At 38.9% G+C, this 26,802-nt stretch overlaps 1 protein-coding gene across 1 annotated transcript in view; it reads right to left on the bottom strand.

The window, feature by feature from the left end:
- GBF1 (golgi brefeldin A resistant guanine nucleotide exchange factor 1) overlaps window positions 1–26,802 on the bottom strand; it is a 115,593-nt gene that overhangs the window by 46,735 nt on the left and 42,056 nt on the right. Inside the window, 1 exon segment of the mRNA XM_067299981.1 lies at window positions 3,230–3,361. Within this exon segment, the coding sequence (XP_067156082.1) occupies window positions 3,230–3,361 (132 nt within the window).

Raw genomic sequence — 26,802 nt, 5'->3', positions numbered from 1 at the left:
CAAACTGTATGTACAATGGATATTAAGCCATTTTATCCAGCTGAGTTGCTGACTGCACACTATACCATCAGTCAACTGTGGAATACAGCCAACTTAGAACAGATCTTTGCAATTCAGACTATTAGAGATCAAAAGTATAAAGGTTACTCAAGAGTTTTTCTTTTCTAACTGGTTTAAAAACATATGCTCCTCAGCAATACTGACCAGAAAAGCAGACAGACAACTACCTGATGACATGTGAGAGAGTAAGAAAAAAAAAAGAAAAAAACCAATGTGAGAGCATAAAGATTAGCCAAGAAATGTTTTGAAAATAGGAAAAAAGGGCAGTTTTAAACAAAGATGCCTATCAGAGGAGTTTGGCCCTTTCACTGCCCACTTGTTTTAGACCCAGTGTACTGCAGAAGTCGTCTTCTCACAAAACAGACACAGCTAATGACACTTTTGAGAAGAATTCTGGTTTCACCTGTCGGTTATGCAGCACCAAAAGGCACCGCAACATCAGCCACATTGTATTTTCCCCACTGTGGTTATGCTGGAGTCGTTCCACCCGTGCTCTGCACAGTTTGAAAAAGGCTTGCATTATAAGGACAATTTTAAGCTTTTCCTATCTTTAGACATATAGTCTTTAAACTATCTGTAGTCTCATATTACAGAGAGAAATATAAGACCAGAAAGCTTTAATTTAACAACATAACCCTAGCCAGATGTTCAGTCAGCACCATTAATCCCAGCCTCACCGGTATCTAGAGCAGCAGAAAAGACAAGGCCCCTGTGAATGTCACCTAAAGCAGGAACTGAGGTCTTCGATTACAGGTTCTGCTCCTCAACAAAATCCAGGCAGAGGGTCTTTTCTACTGGAGCATGAAGACACACATCCATGCACAGTTACAGGGATGCACTCTTTCTGAGGTGATCTAATTAATATTCTAAAGAACAGGTACCTAAAAAAAGACTACAAATTCTTAACCACTTTTTTCTGTTTCTCTGTCTCAAATTAAGTATTTGTAGCCAGTTGCCTATGCAGATAGTTGCCTGGAGATGCGACATCAGTCTCACATTCTGATCCCATTCAGACCATAAAAGCCCAAAAGAAGAATCCATGTTCTCATTCCAGTTTGTAATGGACATATTTTGCATTATTGCTTATTCCTTCAGAGAGACACGTTAAAGGCTTATTTACTCAGAATTGTTTATTTTCCTATAAAATGACATTAATATCTCATCATTTTAGATATTTTTTGTCACTTATTTATACCCAACACTGCCCACTAACTGATGCTTTGACACACAAAGTTCCCATCAAACTCTTAAAAATTCTTTCCTTGCAAGTCTCCATTTTTGCTCATTTTAATTTTGGGGCTTGCCCACATCACTGTGGTCTGCACCTACACACACCTTCAAACCCTTTCTTCCTCTAACTTCCATCATGCTTACTCCAAAGAACAAAATCTTTAAAAGAACAGCGCCAAAAACTCAACTGTGTCCACTTCGCAGTGTAAGGAAGGAAAAGGACTAAAAGAACTGAGCTGGAGTGGGGGAGAGAGAAGAGGTAAAAGAATTTCTTCCAAGTGAGACTAAGCATAAATGAGCATATGTAACAAGTTTGTCATTCACACAGGTATGATCAGAAAGGACTAACAGGATTTACACAGAAAAATCAAGTACCACTAATAACAGGATGCCACAATGTGAAGGCAGACAAAAAGCAAGCCAATGAGTTACTGCATGCCAGCTGCGCCACGGTAACTACCACATCTGCATCATTAGACTTTCACAAACATAAAGGAAAATACACACATTTGAAAGTCAACAGAAAAATTAAGTGAATGTATTTCACCTCATATTGAGACAAAGAATATGCACAGAGAAACTAAAATAGTTCAGCTGATGCACTGAAACTTGACTATATTTCAGCATTAACCTGTATCCCAAAGATAACAAAGTGCTATCATGTGTTCGTGTTTCCCTAACACATCCCCTTTACACCTAGAAGTTTTATCTGAGCAAAAAGAGAGGGCTATGGCCATTTGCCTGAGGCTGCTACTACCGAGCTTTCAAAAGTCCAATACATCTGCACACATTCTAGAGCTAATCTGCATATAAGCAACTAAGTCATGCAATGTGCTAGCTCAGTGCAGGCACATTACAAAACATTTGCACAAAAGCTTTCTTCCAGAAAAACTTCCAAAGTGTTGAAAGTTTTTTCTAAGTAAGGAGGAAACTCACATTTGCTTATATTCACTCTTGTTACTCAGGGGCTCTATTTCTTGTGAAGCTGCAGTGAAAATTACAGGAAATCTAAGGCACAACATTTTCTGGTTAGCTTTATTTAAAAAGGAGCTGCCATTTAGCAGCAGATTCCAACTGCAGCATGAGACTCAAGGGCTTCCTCATTCTCCTCAATATACCATTATACATGCAAGTCAGTGCTGGAAAGACTCTTCCAACTTTTATCTGTTCTACATTCAGACGATATTTCCAATCTCTCCACTTCTTCACCACAGGTAGCGACTTCTGAACAACCTGGAATAATGCAGGTCTGACCCAGCTCTGCCCAAGGCCACACACCGGTCACACACAGGGACAACACAGGGGATCACTGGAATTTAGTATTTCTGCTGAAACCTGAGCTTCCATATATGGTGGATTTGAAGATTCCTGTATTTAAATTGGACTGTCTCCGCTTTTCCCTTAAAGTATTAGCTATATGCATAGATAAAAACAGGCAACTGCAAAACTGTTATGGCAACTGTAAGATGCCAAGAGCACTAGCACACTAGTGGACAGGGTCCTGCACCATGCAAAACATGCCCTCACTCTAGAACAGAAATGTTAATCCATGAAACTAAATAAATCCTACTGTGTATGTATGTTACAACATTGTAATTCCAGCTGGTATTTTACCCTCACTGGCCCTTTTACTCAGATTGTATTAGAAAACATTTGATGAACACCACAATTCAACAGCAGGCCCTAAGCATGTGTAGCTGTCAGGGAAGACTAGCAGCTTTGGCTCCATTTCCCACCACTGTTGTGGCAGTGCTGTGAAAGACCAGCAGGAATGATACTACGAAACTGTAGATGCCTATTTCCTCAACACTATTGACACTTTTCTTATTTCCCCAAACTCCTCATTTAGACTGCAAGCCTGCATCCTGACCAAAGACATTGCTCAAGGCGATGCATTTGGCTGGCATTTTGGTAAATCCCAGGAAGTCACATAACATACCTATTAATGCATACGAGAGAAACTTATTCACAGAGGTGAGGGCCAATCCAGTGATGGGGCCTGTAGTGTCTTCAGAACGGATTACTTCCAGGAAAGGCCGAAGAAAGACATTGGGTTCAATTTCAGAAAGCCCTGGAGAGGAAAAAAAAAAAAAAAAAAGCATTATTAGACTCATTACATTAGACTTCCATTCATTAGGTTTCATTTCATTTTCCCTTTAAGAACTTTGAGCAAGCTTAACCTCTGGCGAAAGAGGCCTTGCAAAGACTTTGTTTCAGAAAATTGGTGGGAAGGCCAGGGTTGCATGCACGCGTGCATGCATGCATGTGTGTAAATAAATAAACAAATAAACCAAAAAAGAAAGAAAAGGGCACTTTTGTCCGTTTGTTGTTTTGGACAGCAAGCATTCTCTCTAAAGCTGCTATAAAAGAAGACAGAGCTCTCAAGCTAAAAAAAGGAAAAGCAACAAACTTTCTAAACTTTTCAAGACCATCCATGCCTAGGAAGCTTCAGGAATGAAACACAGAAAAGAACAGCCAGAACTTGGGAAAGTGACAAAGAAAATGACAACACAAGGAATCAAGATAGGAGAAATCCCGAGGAGGATCTAGGAGAAAAAGCATTAAGAAGCAGGTGAAGGCAATGACAAGACAACAAGTAGACAGGCACAGAAGAGTATTAAAAGTAACTTGGATAATACTGAGATCAGTCTCTCAGCAATACAGGTCTCTCTTTTGTATTTAAATACACATACTTTTCTCAACTTTGTAAAACCTACATTTTATTCCTAATAAAAGTTAACAAGCCTAATGGCTAATAGTGTCACAAACACTAACATTTACATTCTCAGTGATCTGATATTTCATTTATCTGCAATATGAACTTTTTGGGGGTGGGGGAGAAAAGGCCTGTGATTCCTCAATCCTTACACAAGCTGCTGTTTTTCTATTTGCCACAAAACTCAGTTACTTTTCTTAAAACAATAAAACTACCCCAAAACTCCTGACTCTAAGATAAGTAAGCAAAATGCCATTTGATCATAGTTCCTATTGAAAGGCTATATGTATCAAAGTAAAAAGCCTATCAGAAAGCATGTTAATATGTCTGTGACAACTTATGGGGAAGACGCAATGGAGGAAGAATAACACATTTTTTTAAATGCTCAAGATCACAGAGACCAATATCAAAGTGCAATAATTTTGTTGTCAACTAAAGCAAAACTATAATTAAAAAAGGAGCTAACTGTAGGAATCATTACAGCACACACAGCCTCTTACCTTCCAGCTATTAGTTCAAATCAGGCCAACACAGTTAACTTGTGAGAGGTTAAAAGGAACGTGATGATTCAATCTTTTTGGCTTAAGGACAACTCCCCTGACTTGTCAGATAATATTCTGGTGTTACATTACAATTGTGTCACCTCTCAATAGCTCATGGAAATGCAAAGGATCATAAGATGTGCTTTCATCAATGTTTATTTAAGTGTGCTTTATAGAGCACTTATCTGTGGTTACAAGCATTTGGACAACATTAAATATAATAAGACTATTACGGATCAACACTCAAACTCACCCCAAAGCTGATCCCATCTATAGAGCAGTCACCACCTAATCAATTCATCATAATTCTGTCAATTCCTGCAGCCTCCTTCAAAGAGCCCTAGGCTGAAAAAGCTGCACCGTGAACAGTAACAAAATCGGACTTCAGCTGACATATGGATTAATAGTTCCAGCACTGGGTACTCCACACAGAGTAAGCTCAACAGAACTAATCAGCTTCCTTTCAAACCAGAAGTCAGTCACTCAACTGTTTCTGTTGATTTCTGTTTTACAAACACTATGTATGGTAAACCCTAAAAGAACATGCATCACATCACCAGGATCTATCCTGCTGCTCCACTTCATTAGTGCTGAGACAAAACAGTTACTCAAGAAAACTTACAGGCTAACGTAAAAGCCAAACCAAGAATTATAAACATGTGCACCCTACCAGTCAAGAGGACTTACATCAGACACTGATGTTTCTCTCCCTAAGCCACAAACATCTCCATAATACTTCTGTTGAGCTGTAAAGCATAATACAACTGCATCAAGGCAAAAGGAAGACGTGCCAGATATCATACTGAACACACAATAGCTCGTCTCACAGTAACCCTACTAAATATGCACATAACTGCACAGGTGGAATGAGATGATGAAGCCATATTTGCTAGCATAGGATACACAGCACACCATAATTCTCTCTCCATTAATTCAGTTTCTGGACAACAACTAGACCTTCTCTTCAAGTGGGTGGGGTTCCCCCCCCCCAATTAAAACCCTACTGAAGACAAGGTGACAGTCATAAGTCTTGAAGCGAATAGTTGAAAATTAGATTCCCATGCAGTCTAACTCAAATTCCCAACTTACACAAAAATCACAAAAAATTTTGTCTTCAAAATGTTTTCATTAGGATTTACATTAATTAAGATATTTTACATTAAGACATTAATGAATGTCTTCATTAGGATTTAACTTAGGCACACACTATTGATGACACAGCAACTCTGGCCAGCCCGCCTGATGTCCAGAGACTCTAGGTTTTAGCACAACAGCATTTTACATTAAGCTCTCTGAAACTGTGCATGCTGTAAAAAACTGTTTCAAATTGATGGGTGTTGCTGGGTTATCAAGAAAAATTAAAAATACACTAAACAAGGAGAAGAGAGTATTTTTAGTGCAAGACTTACCAAATAAAAGACTACCTTCTGAGAGAGATCTAAATTTCAGTGAAATCAAAAGCACTGCTAATTGCTTGCATCTGAGGAGTTTTTACCTGAACACTAGAATGAGCTCCTCTTACCAGCAGCCTTTGCAGACACTAAGGACTTAAGGGGGTCACCAGCTCACCTCTTGGCTTTAAAAGTTCTCTTCAAAACAGAGCTCTATCTCAGTAACAGTGCTTGCTTCAATAGTAAGTCTTCCAAGAAGGAAAAAAACTCATAGTGCAGTTATTCTTGCTATATATTGTCTCAAAGCAGATTCTTCTCATTGCCTGGAAGGTCTTATCAGCATCTGAAAGCAGCACTAAAGCTACTTGGAAGTTTTGAAACTAAATAAAAATTTTGTAAACAATTCAGTAAGGCAAAGAAGATCAACCAAACTCTTTTACCTCGATCCTGTTGAGCTCTGTGAAGTTATTTCAGAATTTTTCACTGAAAGGTTTTCACAGCATTATACTCTGTGGGGCTGAACGTGGAGCATCTAGAAACAACCTACCGGCACCTTCAGACCAATTACTGCAACTGCAAGGCACACTCCTGTTTAGCTTTTGCTACCAAGTTCAAGGTTAGTCTACAGCACAGAACAGCAGGCACTGAATAATGCTTGTTTCACATGACTTTGGTTGAAGCTAGCTTTTTTGTGAAAGTAGGACCACAACATTTAAAAGCTGTTCTGCCCAACAAGCTAAAACTTCACAGAAGAGGCCCTAAAAGGCCTGTAAAGACAAGCCATTAGATTACATAAACTCTTGATCTTTCTTGGCCCCCTAACTGCAATGATATGCTTGTTCTAAAAATCTAAGAACTTCAGAAAGGACAGTGAAATCAATTATAACTTTAATAGTTCCTTTCCCAAAATAAAGGGTATGTATACAAGGTAAAAAATGAACATTTGGAAAGCCAAACTTGAACTCAAAAAAAAAAAAAGTTCTGATTTCTCATCCCTTTGATTCTTGCTCTGCTCGGTTCAGGCATCCAGGCATTGCAAGTGAGGAAACCATAATCAGTGAGACTTGGGAAATGCTGATAGAGATGTTTCTCCAACTGTATGTTCCAGCACAAGACATTTCTCACTGTTTTAACTTGAAAACATGGGAAGTTTCTCTGTTTAGGTAACTACTTTCAACTACACTACAAAAAGACCGCAAGCATGATCTCAGCCTAATGCATTATAAGAGGAAAAACTGAACAAGTGTCAAAAAGATCAAAACTTCAGTAAGGATTCCTACAAGCAGCCTTCCTTTTCAAACTGCTCAGAGCTTGGGAAAATTACATTAAAACAGAATTTGGTCTACATGAAGAGTCTGGGATGCTTTAGAGACCATCTGGAGAGCACTTTCCATTCTGAAAAGAACGGTCCATGGGTCCCTTCAATGAAATTTCAGGAAAGCAGAGACCAGCACCAACACTGCACAGCTAGCCCAGAACAGTGCATGGGGACTGAAAAGCAGGGGGAAACTATTTTAAATAGGACCATATCAGAAAACTAGCTTTTCAGGCTAGCAATTTTAGTATGAGCACGGAAATCCTCAGAGACCACAGTACTTTCTTTCACACATCCTATGGACAATTCACACTTAGACAGACACATCTATGAAGATATTTAAACAACTAATTCATGTTTAAGCACCTAATTCACATTTCAACAATCCCATCCAGCCATTCTGGCACCTCAGCAAGCAAGCTGCATCAGACCTCTGGGTCCCCTCACTCCCGCAGTACAGGGGCAGGTCCCCCTCCCAAGAGGTTTCTTATTGTTGATATACTGTTGGCACATTCCTGATCTAAAACGCTCACATAAGCTGCTTTCCCCAGCAGTTAAACTCTTCACTCCTGAATGACTCTTATCAGGATCGGCTATGCGTTCCGAATCAGATTAAATGAACGAGAAAAAATTGTTTATGACAAGTTATTTCAACATCATTTGTCCCCAGGACAGGCAACTGCAACCCAAGCCACATGACCTGGACTCCTCTTATGCAGCAGCTGTTGGCCTTTGACGCTCAGCCTTCAGAAAGGCTGTTTAAATTTTATCCCACGCACCTCTCTAATGCAAACCAGCTCAGACAGGAGCAATGTTTCAAGCATGTGTATTACCTTCCCAACTTATGCACTGAAGTTATGAACAGCCATTCCCTTTTCTTGTTAAGGTTGGGGGGTGGGGTGGGAGGGGAGGGGAGGAGAAGACATTGGTAACAGCTTAGAAATCCAGGTCTACAGGACTCCTGCCTAGGAACTCAACAAGTTTATGCCACAGAAAATTGAGGCACCCGCAAGCACTTCCTGGCTCACCATCAAGAATACTTTCTGCAAACACGCCTTTCTGGCCCACATGATGTTATATGAGCCTTACTCCTTGTTCACCCACCAAACAGCACAATATTTGCTTTTTTCACGCAAGGGTGGGAACTTCCTGCAGTCGCTCTCCAGCAAGGTAAGCAGGGAAGAAAAGTTACAAGAAAGGACAAAACTGTACTTACCTTTTTAAATTATGTAAAAGTATTCAGGAGCCATATTTAATATTCAATATAGTCTCCCATTTTTCAAAAACGTTTCCAAAGTATAACTGCTGCAACAAGTAGTGGCTTAATTTCACCCAGGCTAAACTATGGGATCACAGGGGAAGGAGAAATTCTTTTGAGTTACCCCCATGATAATCTGTTGGTTAATTTAGAGAAAAACAAATATAGCAAATGGAACTACAGTAACTTGTTCCTCTCTAAAAATGTGCATAGCTTGAATTTGCTTCTCATGCAGTAAGTTAGGCAACAGCCACAGAACAGTACATGTATATTGGTTCTAGGTCCCTCGGTTCTCCAGCTGATGAATCGAGGCATGAATGAGGATGAATCCGCAAACAAGTTCTCCAGATTGACTAGAACACATGCCATTCTGCACCTGCAATGAAAGACATGCCCCTGACTGGCTAGAAAGTTTAGTCTGACATTAAACTCCAATTCACTAGTGGCCAATTAACTTTGGCTAACAACTGTAAAAAAGGCTAAGCTAGATGATCCACATTCATCCGTTCCTAGACATATGTTCCCCTCTACACAGACATGGTATAGTCTACTAGTTCTCAAGTGAAAAGAATCCATTACCACTACCACCACCCTCCTGCAAACAAAGAGTCTTTTTTTAATTTCGATCTTGTTTTTCTTGCAGTATCTAGACTAGCCACTGCAACATGATGTTTAAATTAGGATGTAGCAAATTTCTAGAGAATTTCTCATCTGAAACCAGAACACACTGCTACTTACATAGTTTGACGCAGCAGCTAATATGATCATAGAAACCTACAATCCTAATTACCTGAAAACAACAAAGGCAAGGTTACTACACTCAAAACATAGTAAGAGGACATCAAAAAGAGCACAGTCACCTGATGTTTCCTACAAGTTCCCCAGAACATCATCTTCTCCCCCCAGCCTAAGCTCTTAATAGATGGCGAGGACTGGATTCTACATCCACCTAGGCAGACAGCACAAGAGAAGCTGAGGAGCTGGGTGCTTACATCCTAGTTTCTAGAAGGTATAAATTCTGCCAATTATTTTAAAAGACTGCTGGGATGGCACAACACAGCATACAAACTCACCAAGAGGATCTGTGGAAGCGAGTTTTGTATGTCCCTGAAATCAATACCTCACTATAATAAATGTTAACAAACCAAAAGGTTTACACATGATAGAAGTAAACATAAATCCACAGTTAAGGATATTCATGCCAATGAAGGAGAACTGAGAATTAACTGCAATGCTTTTCCTGTATGCCTGTAAAATATACTCTCCAAAGCTAATTTCTTGTGAATTAAAGCAGCCATTCAGGGGCCCAGGCCCACCACACCAAGAGGAAAACAGTGCCATTCACAGCCACACATGAATGCAAGGCTAGAATTACAAATGCAGTTTGACAGGGGAAACCCAGCGCTGTCAAGCCTGTTCTGTTTGCCTAATTTCATTACAATGGTACAAATGCTTTCATTTGTCACACTGCAGCTTCATGTGTTTATCTCCCTTTCATTAAACATGACTTTAACAAATGATTGTTCCATAGTGTCAAGATCTCAAGAGCCCCTCAGAATTGAGATTTTATTTTGGGGAAGAATGACAGAATGCACACTAAGCATTTGATGCTCTTGATATCCTCTGGTCAGGGCAGCATCAGCTCAATTGAAACCTTGTCTCCTATAGGAATTATTTACATCTACCAGCAAAGCAGTACCACTGACAGTCCCACCAGTGTTAGCCTTTAGTTATCGGGTTTTCATCTGATGCCATGCTTCAGCTTCAGCTGTTCTGCCCACACATTAAAAATCCCTGGACATTTTTCACAAGCAGGTACTTGCTCTAGTATCTTCAGCCAAAATTACACTGAAAACTCCAGCTGTGTCTCCACTTTTATTCTAAGTGCTTTTCACCCAGCCATAGTATTCCATTCCAGAGGGAGATATGCTTCAGTGATATTATGAAAAGTAGAAGATATTCACTACATTCACAAGGAAAAGAAATGCTATCAACAGGAAGTCTGGAGCTACACAAAGCACAGGCTCTCATAGTTTCTATCCAGTTGGACTTAAAGTACAGAAGAAAAAAAGATCTGGGATGTATTCTCAGCCCAACACAACTACTTGCTTTTCCTTGGATTTTTTTACATAAGCAGTGATGGTGTATTAGTCATACACATTGCTGACTGCAGAAAAAAAAATGCTGCTCCAAGAATTTATTATTTCAAAAGTTGAAGTTGGAAGAATTTAATTCTGCTCTCATTTCTTAGCACTGAGAAAACTGATTGGAATGGTATTTTGCGAAACTTTTTCCTGAGCTGTAGCTGACACGTAATTAGTCAGAGATTATACTCAAAAGGTTCTGCTCCAATACAATAGCTCTAAAAATGAATGCAGTGGTAACTTGACATAGTGAGGTTGAAGGTCACTGGGAGAAGACTTGCTATGGATCCTATGACATTACCTCTTGCCCTGTGACCTGATACCTCTGCAAGAACCACGGCTATTCGGATGAAAGGCAACAAATCAATTACTCTACACTACATAGTAAAAGCCTACTGTTTCTAACATGGTCTCCCACAAGGGTGTTCAGAGCCAGTATGAATGGCAATACCTATCTACTTTGCAGTATAATTTAAATACTTATCCATACTTGTTTTCCAGAAACTCTTTCTCTTCTCTCATACAAGAGGATGAGCACTAGAGTAACACCTAATCACAACAACACATTTCAGAAAAAGATTACATCAGGACTCATGGTTTGTAAATCCACATGTGCAAATTCATAATTACTTAAACAAATTTTGATCTCAGTTGTAGAGAGGATGATTGCCTTCAGGGAAAGGAGATGAGGGAATACAGCTGATCTGAGCCTCTGATAGGTTCAGGAACACAAGACTAGTTTTGTGGCTTTTTCAGAGACACATGCAAGCTCTAAATGGTTAGTGCCTCTTGTAGTGGCACTTAAAACTATTCCAGGAAATCTCCACAGCTGGAGACAACTAGCACACTCTTCCAGCTTCACCAACAGGCACGTGCATTTTGATGGTCTGACAGAATGTTTGAAAAGGAGTGGTTTTTCTTCTTTTTTTTCCAAAAAAAGAAAAAAGAAAAAAAAAGAAAAGACAACACAAGCATGGATGCAAAGGAAAGCTTCCTCCACAATTCAGCAGGACCAGCAAAGACATAGTGAATCAGCACTTCTCATTCACTGTAGACAATTTAAGTGAATTATAAAATGACTTATGTCCTTATACATCATCAAAATGGAAGCAACCATGTTTATGGACTTGCACCTGGCTCAAATATTTCAGAGTGGAATACATCAGAAAGCACTGAATTTAAAGCTAGTTTTCTTAAGACTTCATGGCTACTTATCTCTTTTTAAAGCATGAAAATGACCAAATCATTACTCCATTGATAAACAAAAAAATCAGTGATTCACATTGACAAAGGTTGATGCATTTAAGAAACCCTGTCTTTTGGTATAGAAAACAGCTATCTTTACAATTGCTCCAAGGCTCAAAGTTACTGAACCTAGTCCAGAGTAGCCTTCTGGTAGCTGCTTATATAGATCTTCTCTAAAAAGCTTCCTACCCCTTCTTCTGAAGATAGTCAGTATTCACCACTAGGTCAGCAGCTCCCATTATTGGATTGGGGGAAAAAAAAGGACTGTTTTATAAACTGAATTTATAAGATCTGTATTGAAAACATCTGTATAGTCTAATTAAAGTGCACCAGTGAAATGCAGATACATTTCACCTTTCATCTCTGTTTTAGAACCAGCAGAAATTGGTTTCAGAAGATTTCTTACAGAAAATAAACACACGCAGGGCAACAGCCAGTCCTTGTGATGAACCTGCACCAGCTCTGAGCTTCAGTACTCATGGGCAGCCCTCTGAGGCAGCGACATTCAACTTCAAATGAAATTACTAAATCAAGCTAAATCAAAGCAAAAAGCAGCCATCCCATGACAAATTCATCTGCCCTTGACCAAACACTGAAGGTTATTGATCTTGCTGCTGTTGTGAATTAGGGCCAGGTTTCCCAAGGTTCCCTCCTAATACGAGGAAGAAAGCATGGCCACTCTAACAAGACCGACTAAGCTAAATGAAACCTATGGGGAATTGCATTGCACACTGCCAAGTCCAGAAGATGGACTGATCCATCCATCTTACTGACAGCACAAGTTTGATACATGTCAAGTTTAAGCACTCTTCTCTAAAAGAAATTGACACATGTCGAAGAAAGAGCAATTAGTTTGTGACACTCTACAGAACTCTATTCAGTCACTCTACTTGCTCCACTATGGTATTTTATACATGTCTTGCATGGTACCGGGCCCAAACTAAGTAGGCAATTTAAAAGCCCAAGAGAAATTAAAACTTCTTCTCTGGTATTTTAAAGCACTGTAATTCTCCACAGCTTTGTGTGTCTACCACACTATGAATAGCTCTCTTATTGCAAATTCATCATGTTGTCAAAAGGAAAGCTTTACTATTTCTAAGAGGCTGGGGGAAAAAAAAAGAATTACAGTTTTATCATCAATTAGCTGTATGGATGTTACCCATTCTGTTTACTCCTTCCTCAAGGGAAGCCCATGAATGCCAAGGGGAAAAATTGAAAGGAAAATCAAAGAATAACGAATCCCCCAAAAGCCAAGACATTTCTTGTGTTGCCAAAGAATCTAAAAACATCAGGAAGACGGAAAAATCCAAAGAGCGGAATGAAGAAAAAGCAGATGACCCAAGAGGGAAAAGAATCTTTTAATGACAAATATATTTCAGCCACCATTCCTCTCAAAGGCTTCATGCACCTTGATGTTATGACTTACACAAATTCTTCTATCCAACCTGAAACAATCCAGGAAACCTTGTGCTTCACCATATTATTACAAGAAAGCAAAAGTTCCTAGTCCTAATGGCAAAGCATAATTACCCAGAGCTCAAGTTCCAATACACTAAGATACCACAGATACAAAATGGGAGCTTCATGAGAGGGGGTACAAAACATCTTTGGAATATCAGTTTCAAACTAATCCCCCAACTAAACTCCTACTAAGGGGTAGAAATGGTATATCACAGAACAAAAGTAAAAGGAAGAAAGACTGGCCTGGTGGCAGTCAATCCAACTGTTGCCTTAAGGCACTGCAAAAATAATGTTTAGCAAAAAAAAAATTTTTTAAATACAGTAACAATTGAAGAAAGCAGCACAGATGCACACAAAAGTTCTCAGAAATCTAAACAGATGGCCTCCATTAAAAGGCAACTAGACTTCTAGAGTGATGAAAACAAGTAAATATTATGTTCTTGAGAATGGACTGCTGAAGGAAATGAATTTCTCTATACTGCTATGTGCCACAATGATCTGCTGGTAGAAAGTGCTGATGTACAAAACTGGTACACAAAGGGAAGCAGCAGCCCAAGATTTGACCCTTATTCACTGTTTTTGAAATGGAGGAAGTCTCTGAACACATTTCAACTTCAGCAGGGATCCTAACTAGGATATATCAGAAGACAGGCATGCCTACATCATTTAAACAAGAACTACATCAGTCCCCAACCCCATTAAATACATTTTTTTCCCACCTGTTGGAGTCAGGCCTCAGAAGACAGCAGAAAAACAATAACATGTCTGCAAAGAATAAAAGTGACCTAAAAATCTACGTTAAGAAATTGAGGGATTCCATATATTCATAAAAGGTAAGATGCCCTTATTGCAGCCTAGACAGGGGAATAGGTAAGCAAATACCTTCTGCATTATACTTTGCCATATCTGAATACGAAGACAGTAATTCAGCCTGCATTAACAAAACCCATAGATTACTAGGGTCATAGCATCATCCCAAAGGAAGGAACAAACAGATTCCTAACAGATGAAAGGTGAAAAAGTATTTTTAGATTCCTATTCTATCTGCTCCTCCAGACTCTGAAGGCTTCATATGCTTTGTTAAATAGAAATGATATGCCCTCAGCAGAAAAAAGAAATCATGTCTCAGGTAGTTCAGAATGATTCGTCTTTCAACAGCCAGACTTTGGTGCTGTCTGGGATTCAGCCTGAATTAATTGTGCTCCAGCCAAGAGATGACCTCTCCTGGTGAGGTCTCCAATACGCATTCTTAAACCAAAGATAGGATTGGTTTGGTCAAGAAAACTTGCCAGGTGTTTTTTGTTTTTTGTTTTTGTTTTTTTTTTAACGGCTGACAAGGTTAAATGCTACATATTTTGTTTTTCTTACATTGTCTGAAGAGACTGATGTGACCAAAATTAAAGAACTTTAGAATTTCACATATTGTGCTCCGTCCAGTTCCATAAATTTATCCAGGATCTTGATGTGATTTCCATCAAGAGAACTAACAACAGTAGAAATCCTATTTATGCTGCTATTTCAGAAAGCACACAAATACAGGTAACCCATGAATGCAACTATTTCCACGAGGCAACGTGGTACTCTGAAGCATTAGACTGAGTCAAAGCTCCCCCTGCAACACTTTTGCCAATGATCAGCTGCAACCTGGGACAAAATTTTTCTGCTCAAACTCTTAACATTTCCAAGTTTGACCGACATCTTTTCAGAGCAAAAAGGTCCATGTGTATACTGACAGCTTGTATTTCTTCTGGGAACATTCCAAACAGCAAGTAAAGATTCAGGTACTATATAGCCTAATGTAAGTGATCTCATGGTCTTGTCCTCTATTGTATATCAATATTGTATTCGATATGTTTAATGTATTCATTCAATAGATGACAAATAACCAGTATCCTGAGCAGTAGACTTGTATAGGGAGTACAAGCAATGCTTTGGCATACAGGACACTGGCAGTACACTCTGGAAAGAGGATATTGTTTTCAGTCTCTAGGAAAATGTCAAATAAATCTATTACCATCTATTTCTGAAGTTTGTGATCCAGTATATGCCATGACATAAGAAACCTGAGGCACTCTGAAAGACCCTGTCCTAGCTTTATTAAGATCATCATTGACTGCACATTGTCTAGCAAGAGCAATCTAAAAGTGACAGCACAGCACAAAAACTTTAATTCACACAGATAAATAGGACCTGTTTGTTCAAGCCAACCCTCAGTTCACACACTTACGTAGGCTTCTTCAATCCCTCTCTCCTTCCCTTAGGGCACAGAGCAGCCAGGCTCTCCAAGTGAAATATAAAACACACATTTAACAGATCAGCAGACACAACTCTGCTTTAACCTCTCAACCCCAACATTTCTGCTACCATGACCTTTGGGATGGAATCATTAAACTTCAGCTGCATTTGTTCCCAATACTTGGTTAAAAGGCAAAGTCAGAAGAATTTCCATTGGATTTTTAAGCCTAGACTTGATAGAATTTGCTCTGACAGGATTTAAGCACATACACAAATAAACCGAGCATCAGATGGTAGCAAGGTCCTTGACCACAGGTAGGTAAACTAGTACTATTCTCAGTCCCTGCCATTTGTCTCCCCTTCATTCTCTTGGACAAGTCACTTCGTCTCTACTTCAGTTCCTCATATGGAAAGTGGAGATATCTGGCCTTCGCAAGTGCTGTGCCATTACGTTACCTGAGAATAATCTTAAAAAACAAATCACAGTAACATTAATCCAATAAAAGCTTCCTGTCCTATCATCCCACTTTTCTCCCCAATCTAAAATAAGATTCTCAGTGAAGGAAGTTATTTTTCAGCTTCACATTTAAATTAGGCAAACATGCCAGGTTAAGGTCAAAATGATCTTAATGATTTATCACATAGAGCACCGCTAGCTCAGAGTTCAGTTTGTCAAGTGTCAAGGAAATTAAATGGGACACATTAGAATCACATCTAGAAACAACTTGGCAATGTTTGGCCATTCACTTTTGCGATGTCAGTGTTAAGAAACATTGAAAAAAGCTAACTTATTGGGGAGCTAATGAATGAGGAGAAAGTGTACATCATTTATTAAACAGCAGCAGTTAAACAGCTAGCAAATCCTCATGGCCTTATCAGAATGCAACCACTTGCTACAGAGCAGTATTTTGTGTAGCTTGGAGGCCATTGCTTAAAAACAGAAAGTAACTCTAGGTAACAGAAGGATTTTGCAGACCCTTCCAAAAACTTGGGATGAAATCCCAAAGCTCTGGGAGAGCAAGGCGAGCACCTGTTTTCCTGAACAGTCGATTTTTTTATGCTGCATACTTTACACAGAAGCTGCATTATTCTGGCAAGCTGCATTCCAGCCAAAAGTGCACAGTTAATGTTTTTTGCAGCCCCCAGCCTCCAGTGATGGATGACCATTTTATAATGAAATACTTTATGCTCAATCAACTTACAAATAACGGATGTTTTATCACACTGAATTAAAAAAATGTTTTTCAGAAAAAAGAGCAACAGACAAGAAGATCAGTGATGAGCAGAAGCAAAAGTTACTCCTGTTAAGAGTGGTTAAAGGAGGACAAAAATCCAAGTGATGTTTCACTTTAACTCTTTCACTGCTCTTCAATAACAAATGGAAATGATGCATGAGCTAGTACTTCTTTCGAAAACACCTACACATAAATCCTGGTCTAGATTATTTGAAACAGAAATAGATACAAGTATTTCAAACTTCTACAGAAGGCTTTGATCTATAACATCTCAAGTAGGTGTCCAAAAAGCTAAGGCTAATAAGTAAGCACTGTCAAACAAAAAGCCTTTGAAAATACTTTACTCTCATGCCCTCTTAACAATTCAGAATTACAAAAATCATTCCTCAAACAGCCCTCAACTGGCTGTGAGGTTTTCTTCTCCTAGTTCTGCTTCTACCTCTCAGAGATAAACCAGACAAGGTGTGTTCCAAGACTGCTGCCATTTCTAGATCAAGCTCTTGAACTAAACACCCAAATTAAATTGATAAACATGTTCAAGATCCAGTGCTTGCTGTTACCCAACAACTGTTACTGTTGTTACACACTACAGGTCAAGAAAACCCATAGCTTACAAGGCCATATTTTCAATCAGCACCAGCCCTTGAAAAAGCCTCTAATCTAGTCCAAAAATGGCACAATGTCTCTCTTCATCCTTATGTTATAATTTTAGAAGAGTCTCTTGTAAAAGCAATGGAAGAATATAGAAAAGTACAAGACACAATGGACACAAGTTGCAACTAGGGAAATTGCAATTAGGTATTAGGAAATAAATTTTTGAAACAAGGGTGGTCAAACACCAGAACAGTTTGCCCAGAGAGGCTGAGAGATCTCCGTCCTTGGATGTATTCAGATTTCAACTGGCTGTAAACCTGAAGAACATGATCTCACTTCCAAGACAGCCCTGCTCTGAGCAGAGGATTGGAGCAGATGACCTCAAGAGGTCTCTTCCTACCTAAATTATTCCGATTTTGGTTTCGGAGTGAGCACAAGTCAGAAAAGTTTCTTGATGTTTTGCATTATGAATGCAGCTAATCTAACATTCACTGAATGAAGAGTTTCCTTTCTCAGGCCCTCTATTGGTTAATATCAGTAGCAATTAAATACAAACAAGAAGCTCTTTCCAGAACTATCCCTAGAAAATATTCATAATTTTCTAAACCAGCCTTCTAAACAGAAAATGCAGACTCGGGCTGTGACTGAACTGAGAAACACATTGTTAGTTTACCAAATTTGGGGACTTCCTGAAAACTAGAATAGAAATGGAGCACATTGGTCCAATCTTCTCTTTTAGAGATATAATATAGGCTGCAGATATTAAGATCCTCAAACAAACAGCACCTTGGTCCTGAGTCACATCTCCAGACACAGAGGAATTCCAGCAGTCGTGCTGCACCACCCTGAGCTCCACAAAGTTCAGAGTTAATTTATGAAGCTTTTATTCTACTGTTTGAAGCACTGCAAATATTAATCAGGCTAAGATTTTAGTGACAAAAACAGCCTTCCTCCCCTCCCCATTCCTCAGCTGAAGGCTGGCACTCAATGAATCAGACCAAAGGGAGAATAGAGTTTCCAGCACCTGCTTCTGCTTTTAAGTGTCCAATTGAAACTGCTGTGATCTGGCAGCAGGCAGCCTGAAAATGTCGTTTTCTTGCTCTGTGAAGGACTGAATCACAGCACAAAAAGAATCCAGATAGAGAAATGAGTGAAAAGAGCAGCAGCAGACAAAGGAAGCCATATCTTAACTTAATACGGTCAAAGAGAAAACGCAGCTGAAGACAGTATGTTAAAGTACCATGTCCTCTCTATAAGCGAACATGGTATTCGCCCTCTGTCTAATGCTGATTACTAGGGACACTGCTGAATATGCATTATTTTTCATGTTAGCAACAACATCGATTCAAAGATGTTCAAAGAAGGGGGTAAAATATGACTCCACACTGTTGTTTGCTTTGGAATCACATAATTAACTGAGACATTATAGACTAAGGGTGTTTTCCCCAGTAACAATAGGATTTTAAATCTGGAAATATAAAATACATTCCCTCTTAAGAGGGAAACTCAGGAAACACAGCCAGCTTGTTCATTTTATACCAGCACACTGATGGGAAGCTTCCTTTTTACATAAAGAACACACAACTTGGAAAATAAAATCTAAGAAATGCTTTATTCATGCAGAGAAATAAATAAGTTGAATATGTTTATTCCTCATTAACAGGATTCTTAAGTAATTTCAAAACTGAAACAAGAGTAAGAGTATACCTACAAGCAAATTCCTTCCACAAACAGGAAAAAAACCCTTACTCTTAACACAGCAGGCTATACTACAAGACAAAAAAAGGCATACTCTCTAGCTTTGGTCAACACAGAGCATTTATAGCATTTCCCTCAAGAATGTAATTTAAGCCTAAGAATTACAATGGCAAAACTCCTCACTCAAATGCAGCTTTACCAGGACAAGCACCTTCACAACAGTGTAGCAGCACCCACAGTTGGTAAGCTGCACTTACAGACTGCTGTAAAACAGTGCGATTTGAGTTTAGATTTGCCAGCAAAATGGAGGGGTATCGGGATTGTATACTAAGCTTGCAGAAATACACACTTCTCAATTATATTAAAGAAGCTAAAAAACTCCTACACACATCCCACCAACATCCAACCTTATTTAAAAGATTAAATTCCCTTCCCCAAAATGCTCATTGAAATCTAAGTCTTCTTTCATCTCTAAAGGCTTCTTTGGCCACAGAAATTGCTCACTGAAATTTCCCAGAATTTTGGAGAGACAGAAAGCAGAGTGGAGAAAGGGTTAATCCACAGCTGGGAGAAAGTTGCCCTGGAAAATTGGAACACATGCTGCGGCTGTGACTAAATTTCACACTGGTTCTGTTGAGTACAAACATCCACAACTGTGTGCATTTGAGAGAGTTAGAGAAAAAGAAATGCTCCTTATATATTAGCTTCACCTGCTAGGTTCCTTCAAATGGATAATGACATGCTCCAGGGAACAGCAGAACCCTTCAGATTCACTTCACTTTTCAAGCAGAGATGAGGTGCCAAAGCAAAGAAAAAAAAGAGAGTAAATGGAAGGAAACAGACCTTCCCTTTCCTGCTCCCACATTTTTTGCAACGTACTGGAAAGTCAAGCCTGTGGTCTGAAAGAGTTGATTCCACTGTTTAAGATTAGATATGCCAACACAGAAGCCACCTAACCTGAAATTTAAGACACACCTGTTCCATCCAAGTACATTAAAAGAGAAATTGCACAGAGGGAAAAAGTGTCTAAGATTCTATATTTTTTATATATATAAATATATATAGTTATAAACACACACACATATATATATACACATACATATTTATGGTGAAAGATTAAGGATGGCCTAGATCAGCTAGCACAGAGTCACAGAAAGATCCAGGCTGGAAGAGATCTCTGGAGGTCACCTAGTCCAACCTCTTGCTCAAAGTAGGGCCAGCTCTGGAGGTGTATCAGATTGCTCAGCCCTTGTCCAGTCAAACTTTGAAAGTCTCTAAGGGTGGAGATTCCAGCACCTCTCTGCTCCCTGTCCCAGTATTTAATTCTGTCTGGGGAGAATTCTCCCCTATGCCCAACTGGAAATTTTCTTGTTAAAAATCCACGACTATCGCTTCTTGCGCTTTTGCTGTGCTCTTCCAAGAAAAATGGGGCTCTGTCTTCTCTACAACCTTCCTTCAGGTAGAAGACAGTAATTAGATCCCCGTTAGCCTTCTCCAGGCTAAATGTCCAGGATACAGTTTTGGGGATGTGCAGAGAAGAAAGTGGTTGAATGCAGTGGACAGCCAAAGGAACAGGCAAAGCAGATTGTGGTCCTCTGGAGTCAACAGTGAAAAACAATGTAATTTTCATGATGTGGCTGATTCTTACGTAAGTTTTAATTGGTTAAGCACACTGCAATTAGAAAGCAATTTCTCAGAACAAAAAGAGAGGTAGTGCTTCAGAAGTGACAGGCAACAATCTTTTCTGCTAGTTCATAAAAGAAAAATGGAGGAAAATGTCACACTTTTCACCCACATTGATGTGAAGACTATAGGAAACTGAAAACTATTCTACTGTAGAGCCAGACCAGTGCTTTAGGAAATACTTCCATGTCTGGAGGAAGTCTAGCAGACTGCAATCTAGTACCTTTTCAAAGTGTATGGATGAAAACAGCAACATTTCTACCTGTAAAAGGGGTTTGCATTCAAACCCAAGAATGTTCTACTACAGAATGGCAGGAAGGGGATTAATAAGGAAAAAAAAAAAAAAAAAAAAGGCAAAAAAGCCCCCAAACAAAACAACTCTCCCACCAAATATCTTATGGTGAGAGATCAAAAAGGGCTATTAATGCCAAAAGACAGGCATAAAGAGGCTAGCATTTATTATATCTTCCCTAATTTCTCAGTAAATAATAGCAGATTAAATACAAAATAACATTTTTTTCTCCTCAAAGCAGGTTTCACCAAACTACACAGGGAGAAGCAGTAAGGTGGCAGACAAGCTCTCTATAGTAGAAATAGACATAGGTTTATTTTCATCTCCAACATGCCCCACACTGTGCCAGAAACAGACAAAGAACTTCTATTCCACACTCTTAAAAAGGAGATTATCATGGACCCATATTAAAATAAAAAGGGATGTGTGTGGATTTTGATTAACCAGACCATTTTTTATCTGATTCATTGACCATATTTCCCAAACACCCACAAAGCTCTCTTCAGATACGTATGGACCATTTTCTAGCCATGCCTCTTTGACATGAACTAGTAAATGCACAGAGGACAGACTAGAGTAAATCAATGTTTGAGTTTTCACTATCAATTCATTATATAAATTAACTTTAAAGACTACAAAAAAAAAATCAAAGCAAGGTACTAATCACTTGCTCTCACCCTGGCTACAAAACAGACTTTTTAGCTGACCCTAAGTACCAACTTTCTAGCTGACCTTGAGTACCAACTTTCTAGCTCAAAATTCCTTTCATTAATGGGCACACCAACGTTTTTAAGCCTCCCTCTTTCCCCAGTGTCCTCTTCCAATGAAGTTAACCAAGACTCCAGATAAACAGACATGATTCATCCCTAAGTCACATCACACCAAAATAAAAGTACTTTGTGAGTTTATTTTCTTTACCTGAATTACAATCAGCTGTTCATTTACATTCTTGCACATACACTGCCAGTGACTTGCACCTCCTGTCCCAATTACTACCGCAGTGCTCACACAAGTGATACATATGTCTATCTACTCTTTGAATTTCAAAGACTACAGAACAAATCAAGCTAGCTAATAACTAATAAACTACTACCAATAATAAACTAATAATAAAACTAATAAACTAGCTGCAGACCCCAGTGTCTTACATTCCTTTCAATCTCACGGAAGAAGGGCCACCTATAGTGTAGCATCATTCTTTACTGGCTAAGAAACTAATAAAACAATTTCTAAAAAAAAGATGTTTGTTTTTAAACACTAAGAAAAATAAATGCCTTATAAGTCTATTAAGTGCCAATCACAAACTTGATTATAACCGGGACACGTTGGAAGAAGTTCAAATTCATGGGTGTGGGTGGATAATTTCTAGTAATTCAGTATCTGTTGTTTGACACCGGTGGTGTAGAGAAGGCTATGAAACACAGACTTTTAGAAGAGTGGAAATCTGCAGAGCATTTCCCCCTGAAAATGGATTCTCCAGGCAACACAAACATTCCTCTCTGGCTCACTCAGAACTGTGGAAAGCCCAGCTCATAAACCAGGGTGACTGCCAGGCAGGCCTGAAACAAAGACACCAACTTCTTATAGCTCTACCTTGATGCCTGCTCTATTACAAACCTTTCATAAGGCCTCAGCTCCAGAAAGAATCCTGAGTCTACCAAAGACTTAGTTTTCTGCTAAGTGTTTCTAGCCTTTAGATTTACAGGGGGCCACTTGAAAACACAGAGCCTCAAAAGCTCAGAGCTGAAACTATTTTAAATAACTTTAAAATTAATTATCAAATATCTCATGACTCTTAAATGTTTGAGGCCAACAAAAACAGGAACAGAGCTGGAGAGCTTGTTCCACTGCTCTTGTTAGGTACCCCAGATTATGGCACGCAAGGGGACAAAAATTACTTAATAGCATGTCAAACTCCACAATCATTATTCCTGCATTTATACACATGAATGATGACCAGATAGGTGTGGATGCCTAGCAAGGCAGACCTGAGAAGAGGCTAGACACTGACCTGTAATTCAAGATGACAATAGTTAGTAACAACTATTCCATCTGTGAAAGCTCCAAAAGCGTGTTTGATTTGGGGAATTGTGTGTGCATGCCTTTTTTTTTTTTTTTAGTTTAAGGAACAGATAATTAATTTTGTTTGGAAAATACTAAATTGAGGCAATAAAGGTAACTCTTAGAAAGGAGAAGGTGGAATTTTTCTTAACTTTGAAATTAGCTTTTGGACTACCTTCAAATTTTTCTCCCTCAATAACTACTATTTTGTGGCAAGCAGACCTTTATATTTTCCCATTCTACTTGAAAACGCAAGCAGCTACCTTCCTGAAAAAGAAAACAAATTCTTCATATTCTATTAAAACAAAACTAGAAAACAGTATTTTAAATCATTATGTTTCTAGACATTGCTTAATTCTAAATCCATTTATTCAAAATGCTATACATCATTTATTAACTGAATTTACAAGGCATCTATTTACTTTAGGAAGTCATTGGTGGGGAGCCTTTAAGAAAAATCAAATCCTCATTTTACTTGGTAGTATACAAACTAGCATATGACAACAGTTTGACAGAATTCAGCTGAGAGTTACATCTGTACTAACTGTGCTAACAGATGATCATCAGTCACTAAGACATGTTATCTGCTGCATAGCCAGTGTTGCGTTTCACAAAAAGATCCGTCTGCTTCGCTCTGCTCTAATGAGCGCCTGCAACCGCTGAACAAGGATCAGCATATACAAAAGCGCAATATCTGGACAGCAGGCAAGTAGGACAAAACAAAGCACTTTTCACAGACTAATAGAAATCACAACTGTAGTCCATTTAAGATAAGTTCTTCTGAGTTGAGCAACTACTCCAGAAATAATTTATGACTAACATATGAACAACCACCAGATAAACTAAGAAGAAAAAAAAATCTCCCTGCCTCCTCATTGTTAAGCTTTTTAGATGCCACAGTCATGTTATCTTGCTCTGTTCCATGTTAAAATTTTAATTTCCCAGGATAAATCCTAGCAATTTCTTTGCTTTGTAGTGTATTTTCAGAGTAACAATCAACTCAGCAATCCAGAATACAGCAGAATTCAGAGGATACCTCCTATACAAACTGGAATTTCACTATCGTCCAGGCAAATCTTCTGCACTGACCTATTAGTCACTGAAAAGCTGTAGCAGCACTAGGGAGGGGGCTTGGGGTGAGAAGGTGGTACTTCAAAGTCAGAGGGGAAAAACTAGAAATGTTGGGGATCTATTACTATTAATTGGTAAAATCCAAAAGCCAGATAAAACAAAACAACAAAAATTGATTTGATAAGTCATTAACTCAACAGCAATTAATTTGACAATCTCATAATTTTGTATTCAACAATCTTATCTCAGAACCATGACAATATAGGACAATAAAGACCAAAACAGACATTTCAGCAAGCTGCATATTTAACATATTTTGAATTTCCTTACTACAACCAGATTTATTCTATCAGAAATTTTATATGGTCTCTGAAGAACTAGTGCATGACCTTGCATCTCTTATGAGAAGTCACAGCTGTATTCGCACACTGACTGATAAAGACAACTGAAGAGACAAGCGGAGTCCCATCCCCTCTTCAAAACAGGCTAGACGTTTTAATTCATCTCACTGAAAAATGATTTGCTGCCATCATAATTAAGCATTTCTGGCTTTCTATTACATGGTTCAAAACTAAATATACTGCACCTGAAGTGCCAGACAACTTCATACTCTTGATCACAAATGACAAGAAGTAAGAAAATACCATGAAGTCTCATTCATCCCATTTTAAAAGGCTAACTCACTCCCAAGATAGATCTTAGTGCAGTCAGAACTGGCTTAGATCTCAAAAAAGCTTCAGCACAAAATCAGAAATCTTTGAAGTAGAAAAGAAAGGTCAGGTACAGGAATTAAAAAACAAAAAAGGTAAAAACATACAGGAGTTGTGGAAGCAGAACAGCTGGTTAGAAAAAAAAAAACCTTAAGAAAGCTGGGGAACCAAAGGGAGCAATAGGGAGTAAAAAATGTTGTTGGGAGAACTTATGGTTAACATGACCAATAAGCAGACTGATACTTTGAGTAACTGACTCAACAGTTAGCAAGTAATCAATAATACATATTTTTTCCCATTGTACAGAAAGATCAGTCTTTTAAATATTAGTGTGACACTAAACAGACATCTTCGAAATCTCTACTTAGGCAAGCATTTCAACTTGAAATGCAACTTTCAGTTCTTACTGATACTAAAGAAGTCAGTAGGGCAACTCCAAGTCCGCCTTCCACAAAGAAAATCCTTATTCAGTCCAAGTAGTCTTTAAATATAAGACTTCACTTCTGTTTAAGTGAAAAATAAAATCTACTGAGAAATCGCTTCTGAATTCTTGTCAGGTACACCTCAGCCAGCTCCATGCCTCACACCTGGCTCTGCCTCTCCAGTCTGCAGCCCTGGCTTAACAAATCTGCCTGTTTGTACCACACTCTGGGAAGGATTAATTTGGCCACAATCAGTTTATTTCCCACCCTATTAAATGCAACTGGCCCAGCCTTGTTGGGCCTGTATTTTCATTCTTCCTGCGACACATGACCAGCGAGCTACTGCTTCTTTTGAGCTGCTTTCCATCTCAAGAGAAGCTTTACATTTTATTTTTTAGCTAAAAAGATTTAAAAGTGCAAAAAGTCAGCGACAGTCATAAAGACCTTGAAGTCTTTGCATACAGACCTTAATCTTTCCTTGCCAGCTTTTGCATGGCCTCTTCAGCTCATGCTACAGCTTCCTGTAGGGTGAGGGAGAAAACCTGTATTGCCCACAGCACAACATCTTGCAGCCTGTCAGCTTTAACAGGCACTGATTAGATAGGACTTGGATCATTTGCTAAACTCTCATATTCTTCTAGGTTTGGGGTCCTTCCCAACTACACCAAAATGGACATGTCACCAGGGCTGAGGTCAGAAAGTCACCTCTTCGGAGCTATATAGGCAGACACTCCTTGCCCAGACCATAGTTTGGCTTTTCCTGCTTGGTTTCTTTAAACGACTCTTTTTAATCTCAACCAGTAAATAACCCATCAAAAACAATTCCACAGAGACATACACTGTGCTCACAAGAAAAACCCAGATATTTTTCCAAAGTGTTGGAATTGGAGCCTTGGATATTTTTAAATAGCAGGTTAATGCTCATCAGCTTAGTGCTAATTAACTGTCTGCCTACTCTGTAGTTGAATGTTTGCAGAAGGGATGTTAATTGGCACATTGCATTGGGAGGATCAGAACAGACAACTGGAAGGATCTGCTATCTCCTCACAGTACAGTGAGGAACCTGAGCAACTTCTGCTGCTAAGTGCAATGTATAAATGTATCCATGCTTCACCCAATCTCTTAATTGTTGACAGCAGGTATTTTTAAAGACTCATTCAAATGAGGTTACCTCTTGACACATGCTGTGTCCAGCTAGAAAAATCATTACCACCAATTCACAAAGGTAAAGTCCACTGAACCCTGTGATAAGGATCCCTTCCACTCCTGTTTCTTCCTAGCCTGGCCTGCAATTGTGTCCCAATCTGCCAGCATTAACACAGATACACAGCGGTATTTATTTGATGCCTGTTCCACCAAGCTGTATTCACACTAAATCCTCCATGTGTATTTAATAAATCACACTAGTTAGGTGGGCAGGATTAGTTCCAAGTCACCTA

This window comes from Apteryx mantelli, chromosome 7 (assembly GCF_036417845.1).
Source record: "Apteryx mantelli isolate bAptMan1 chromosome 7, bAptMan1.hap1, whole genome shotgun sequence".
NCBI lineage: Eukaryota > Metazoa > Chordata > Aves > Apterygiformes > Apterygidae > Apteryx > Apteryx mantelli.
The sequence above is the reverse complement of the archived record's forward strand: the minus strand, read 5'-3'. Positions and strand labels throughout refer to the sequence as shown.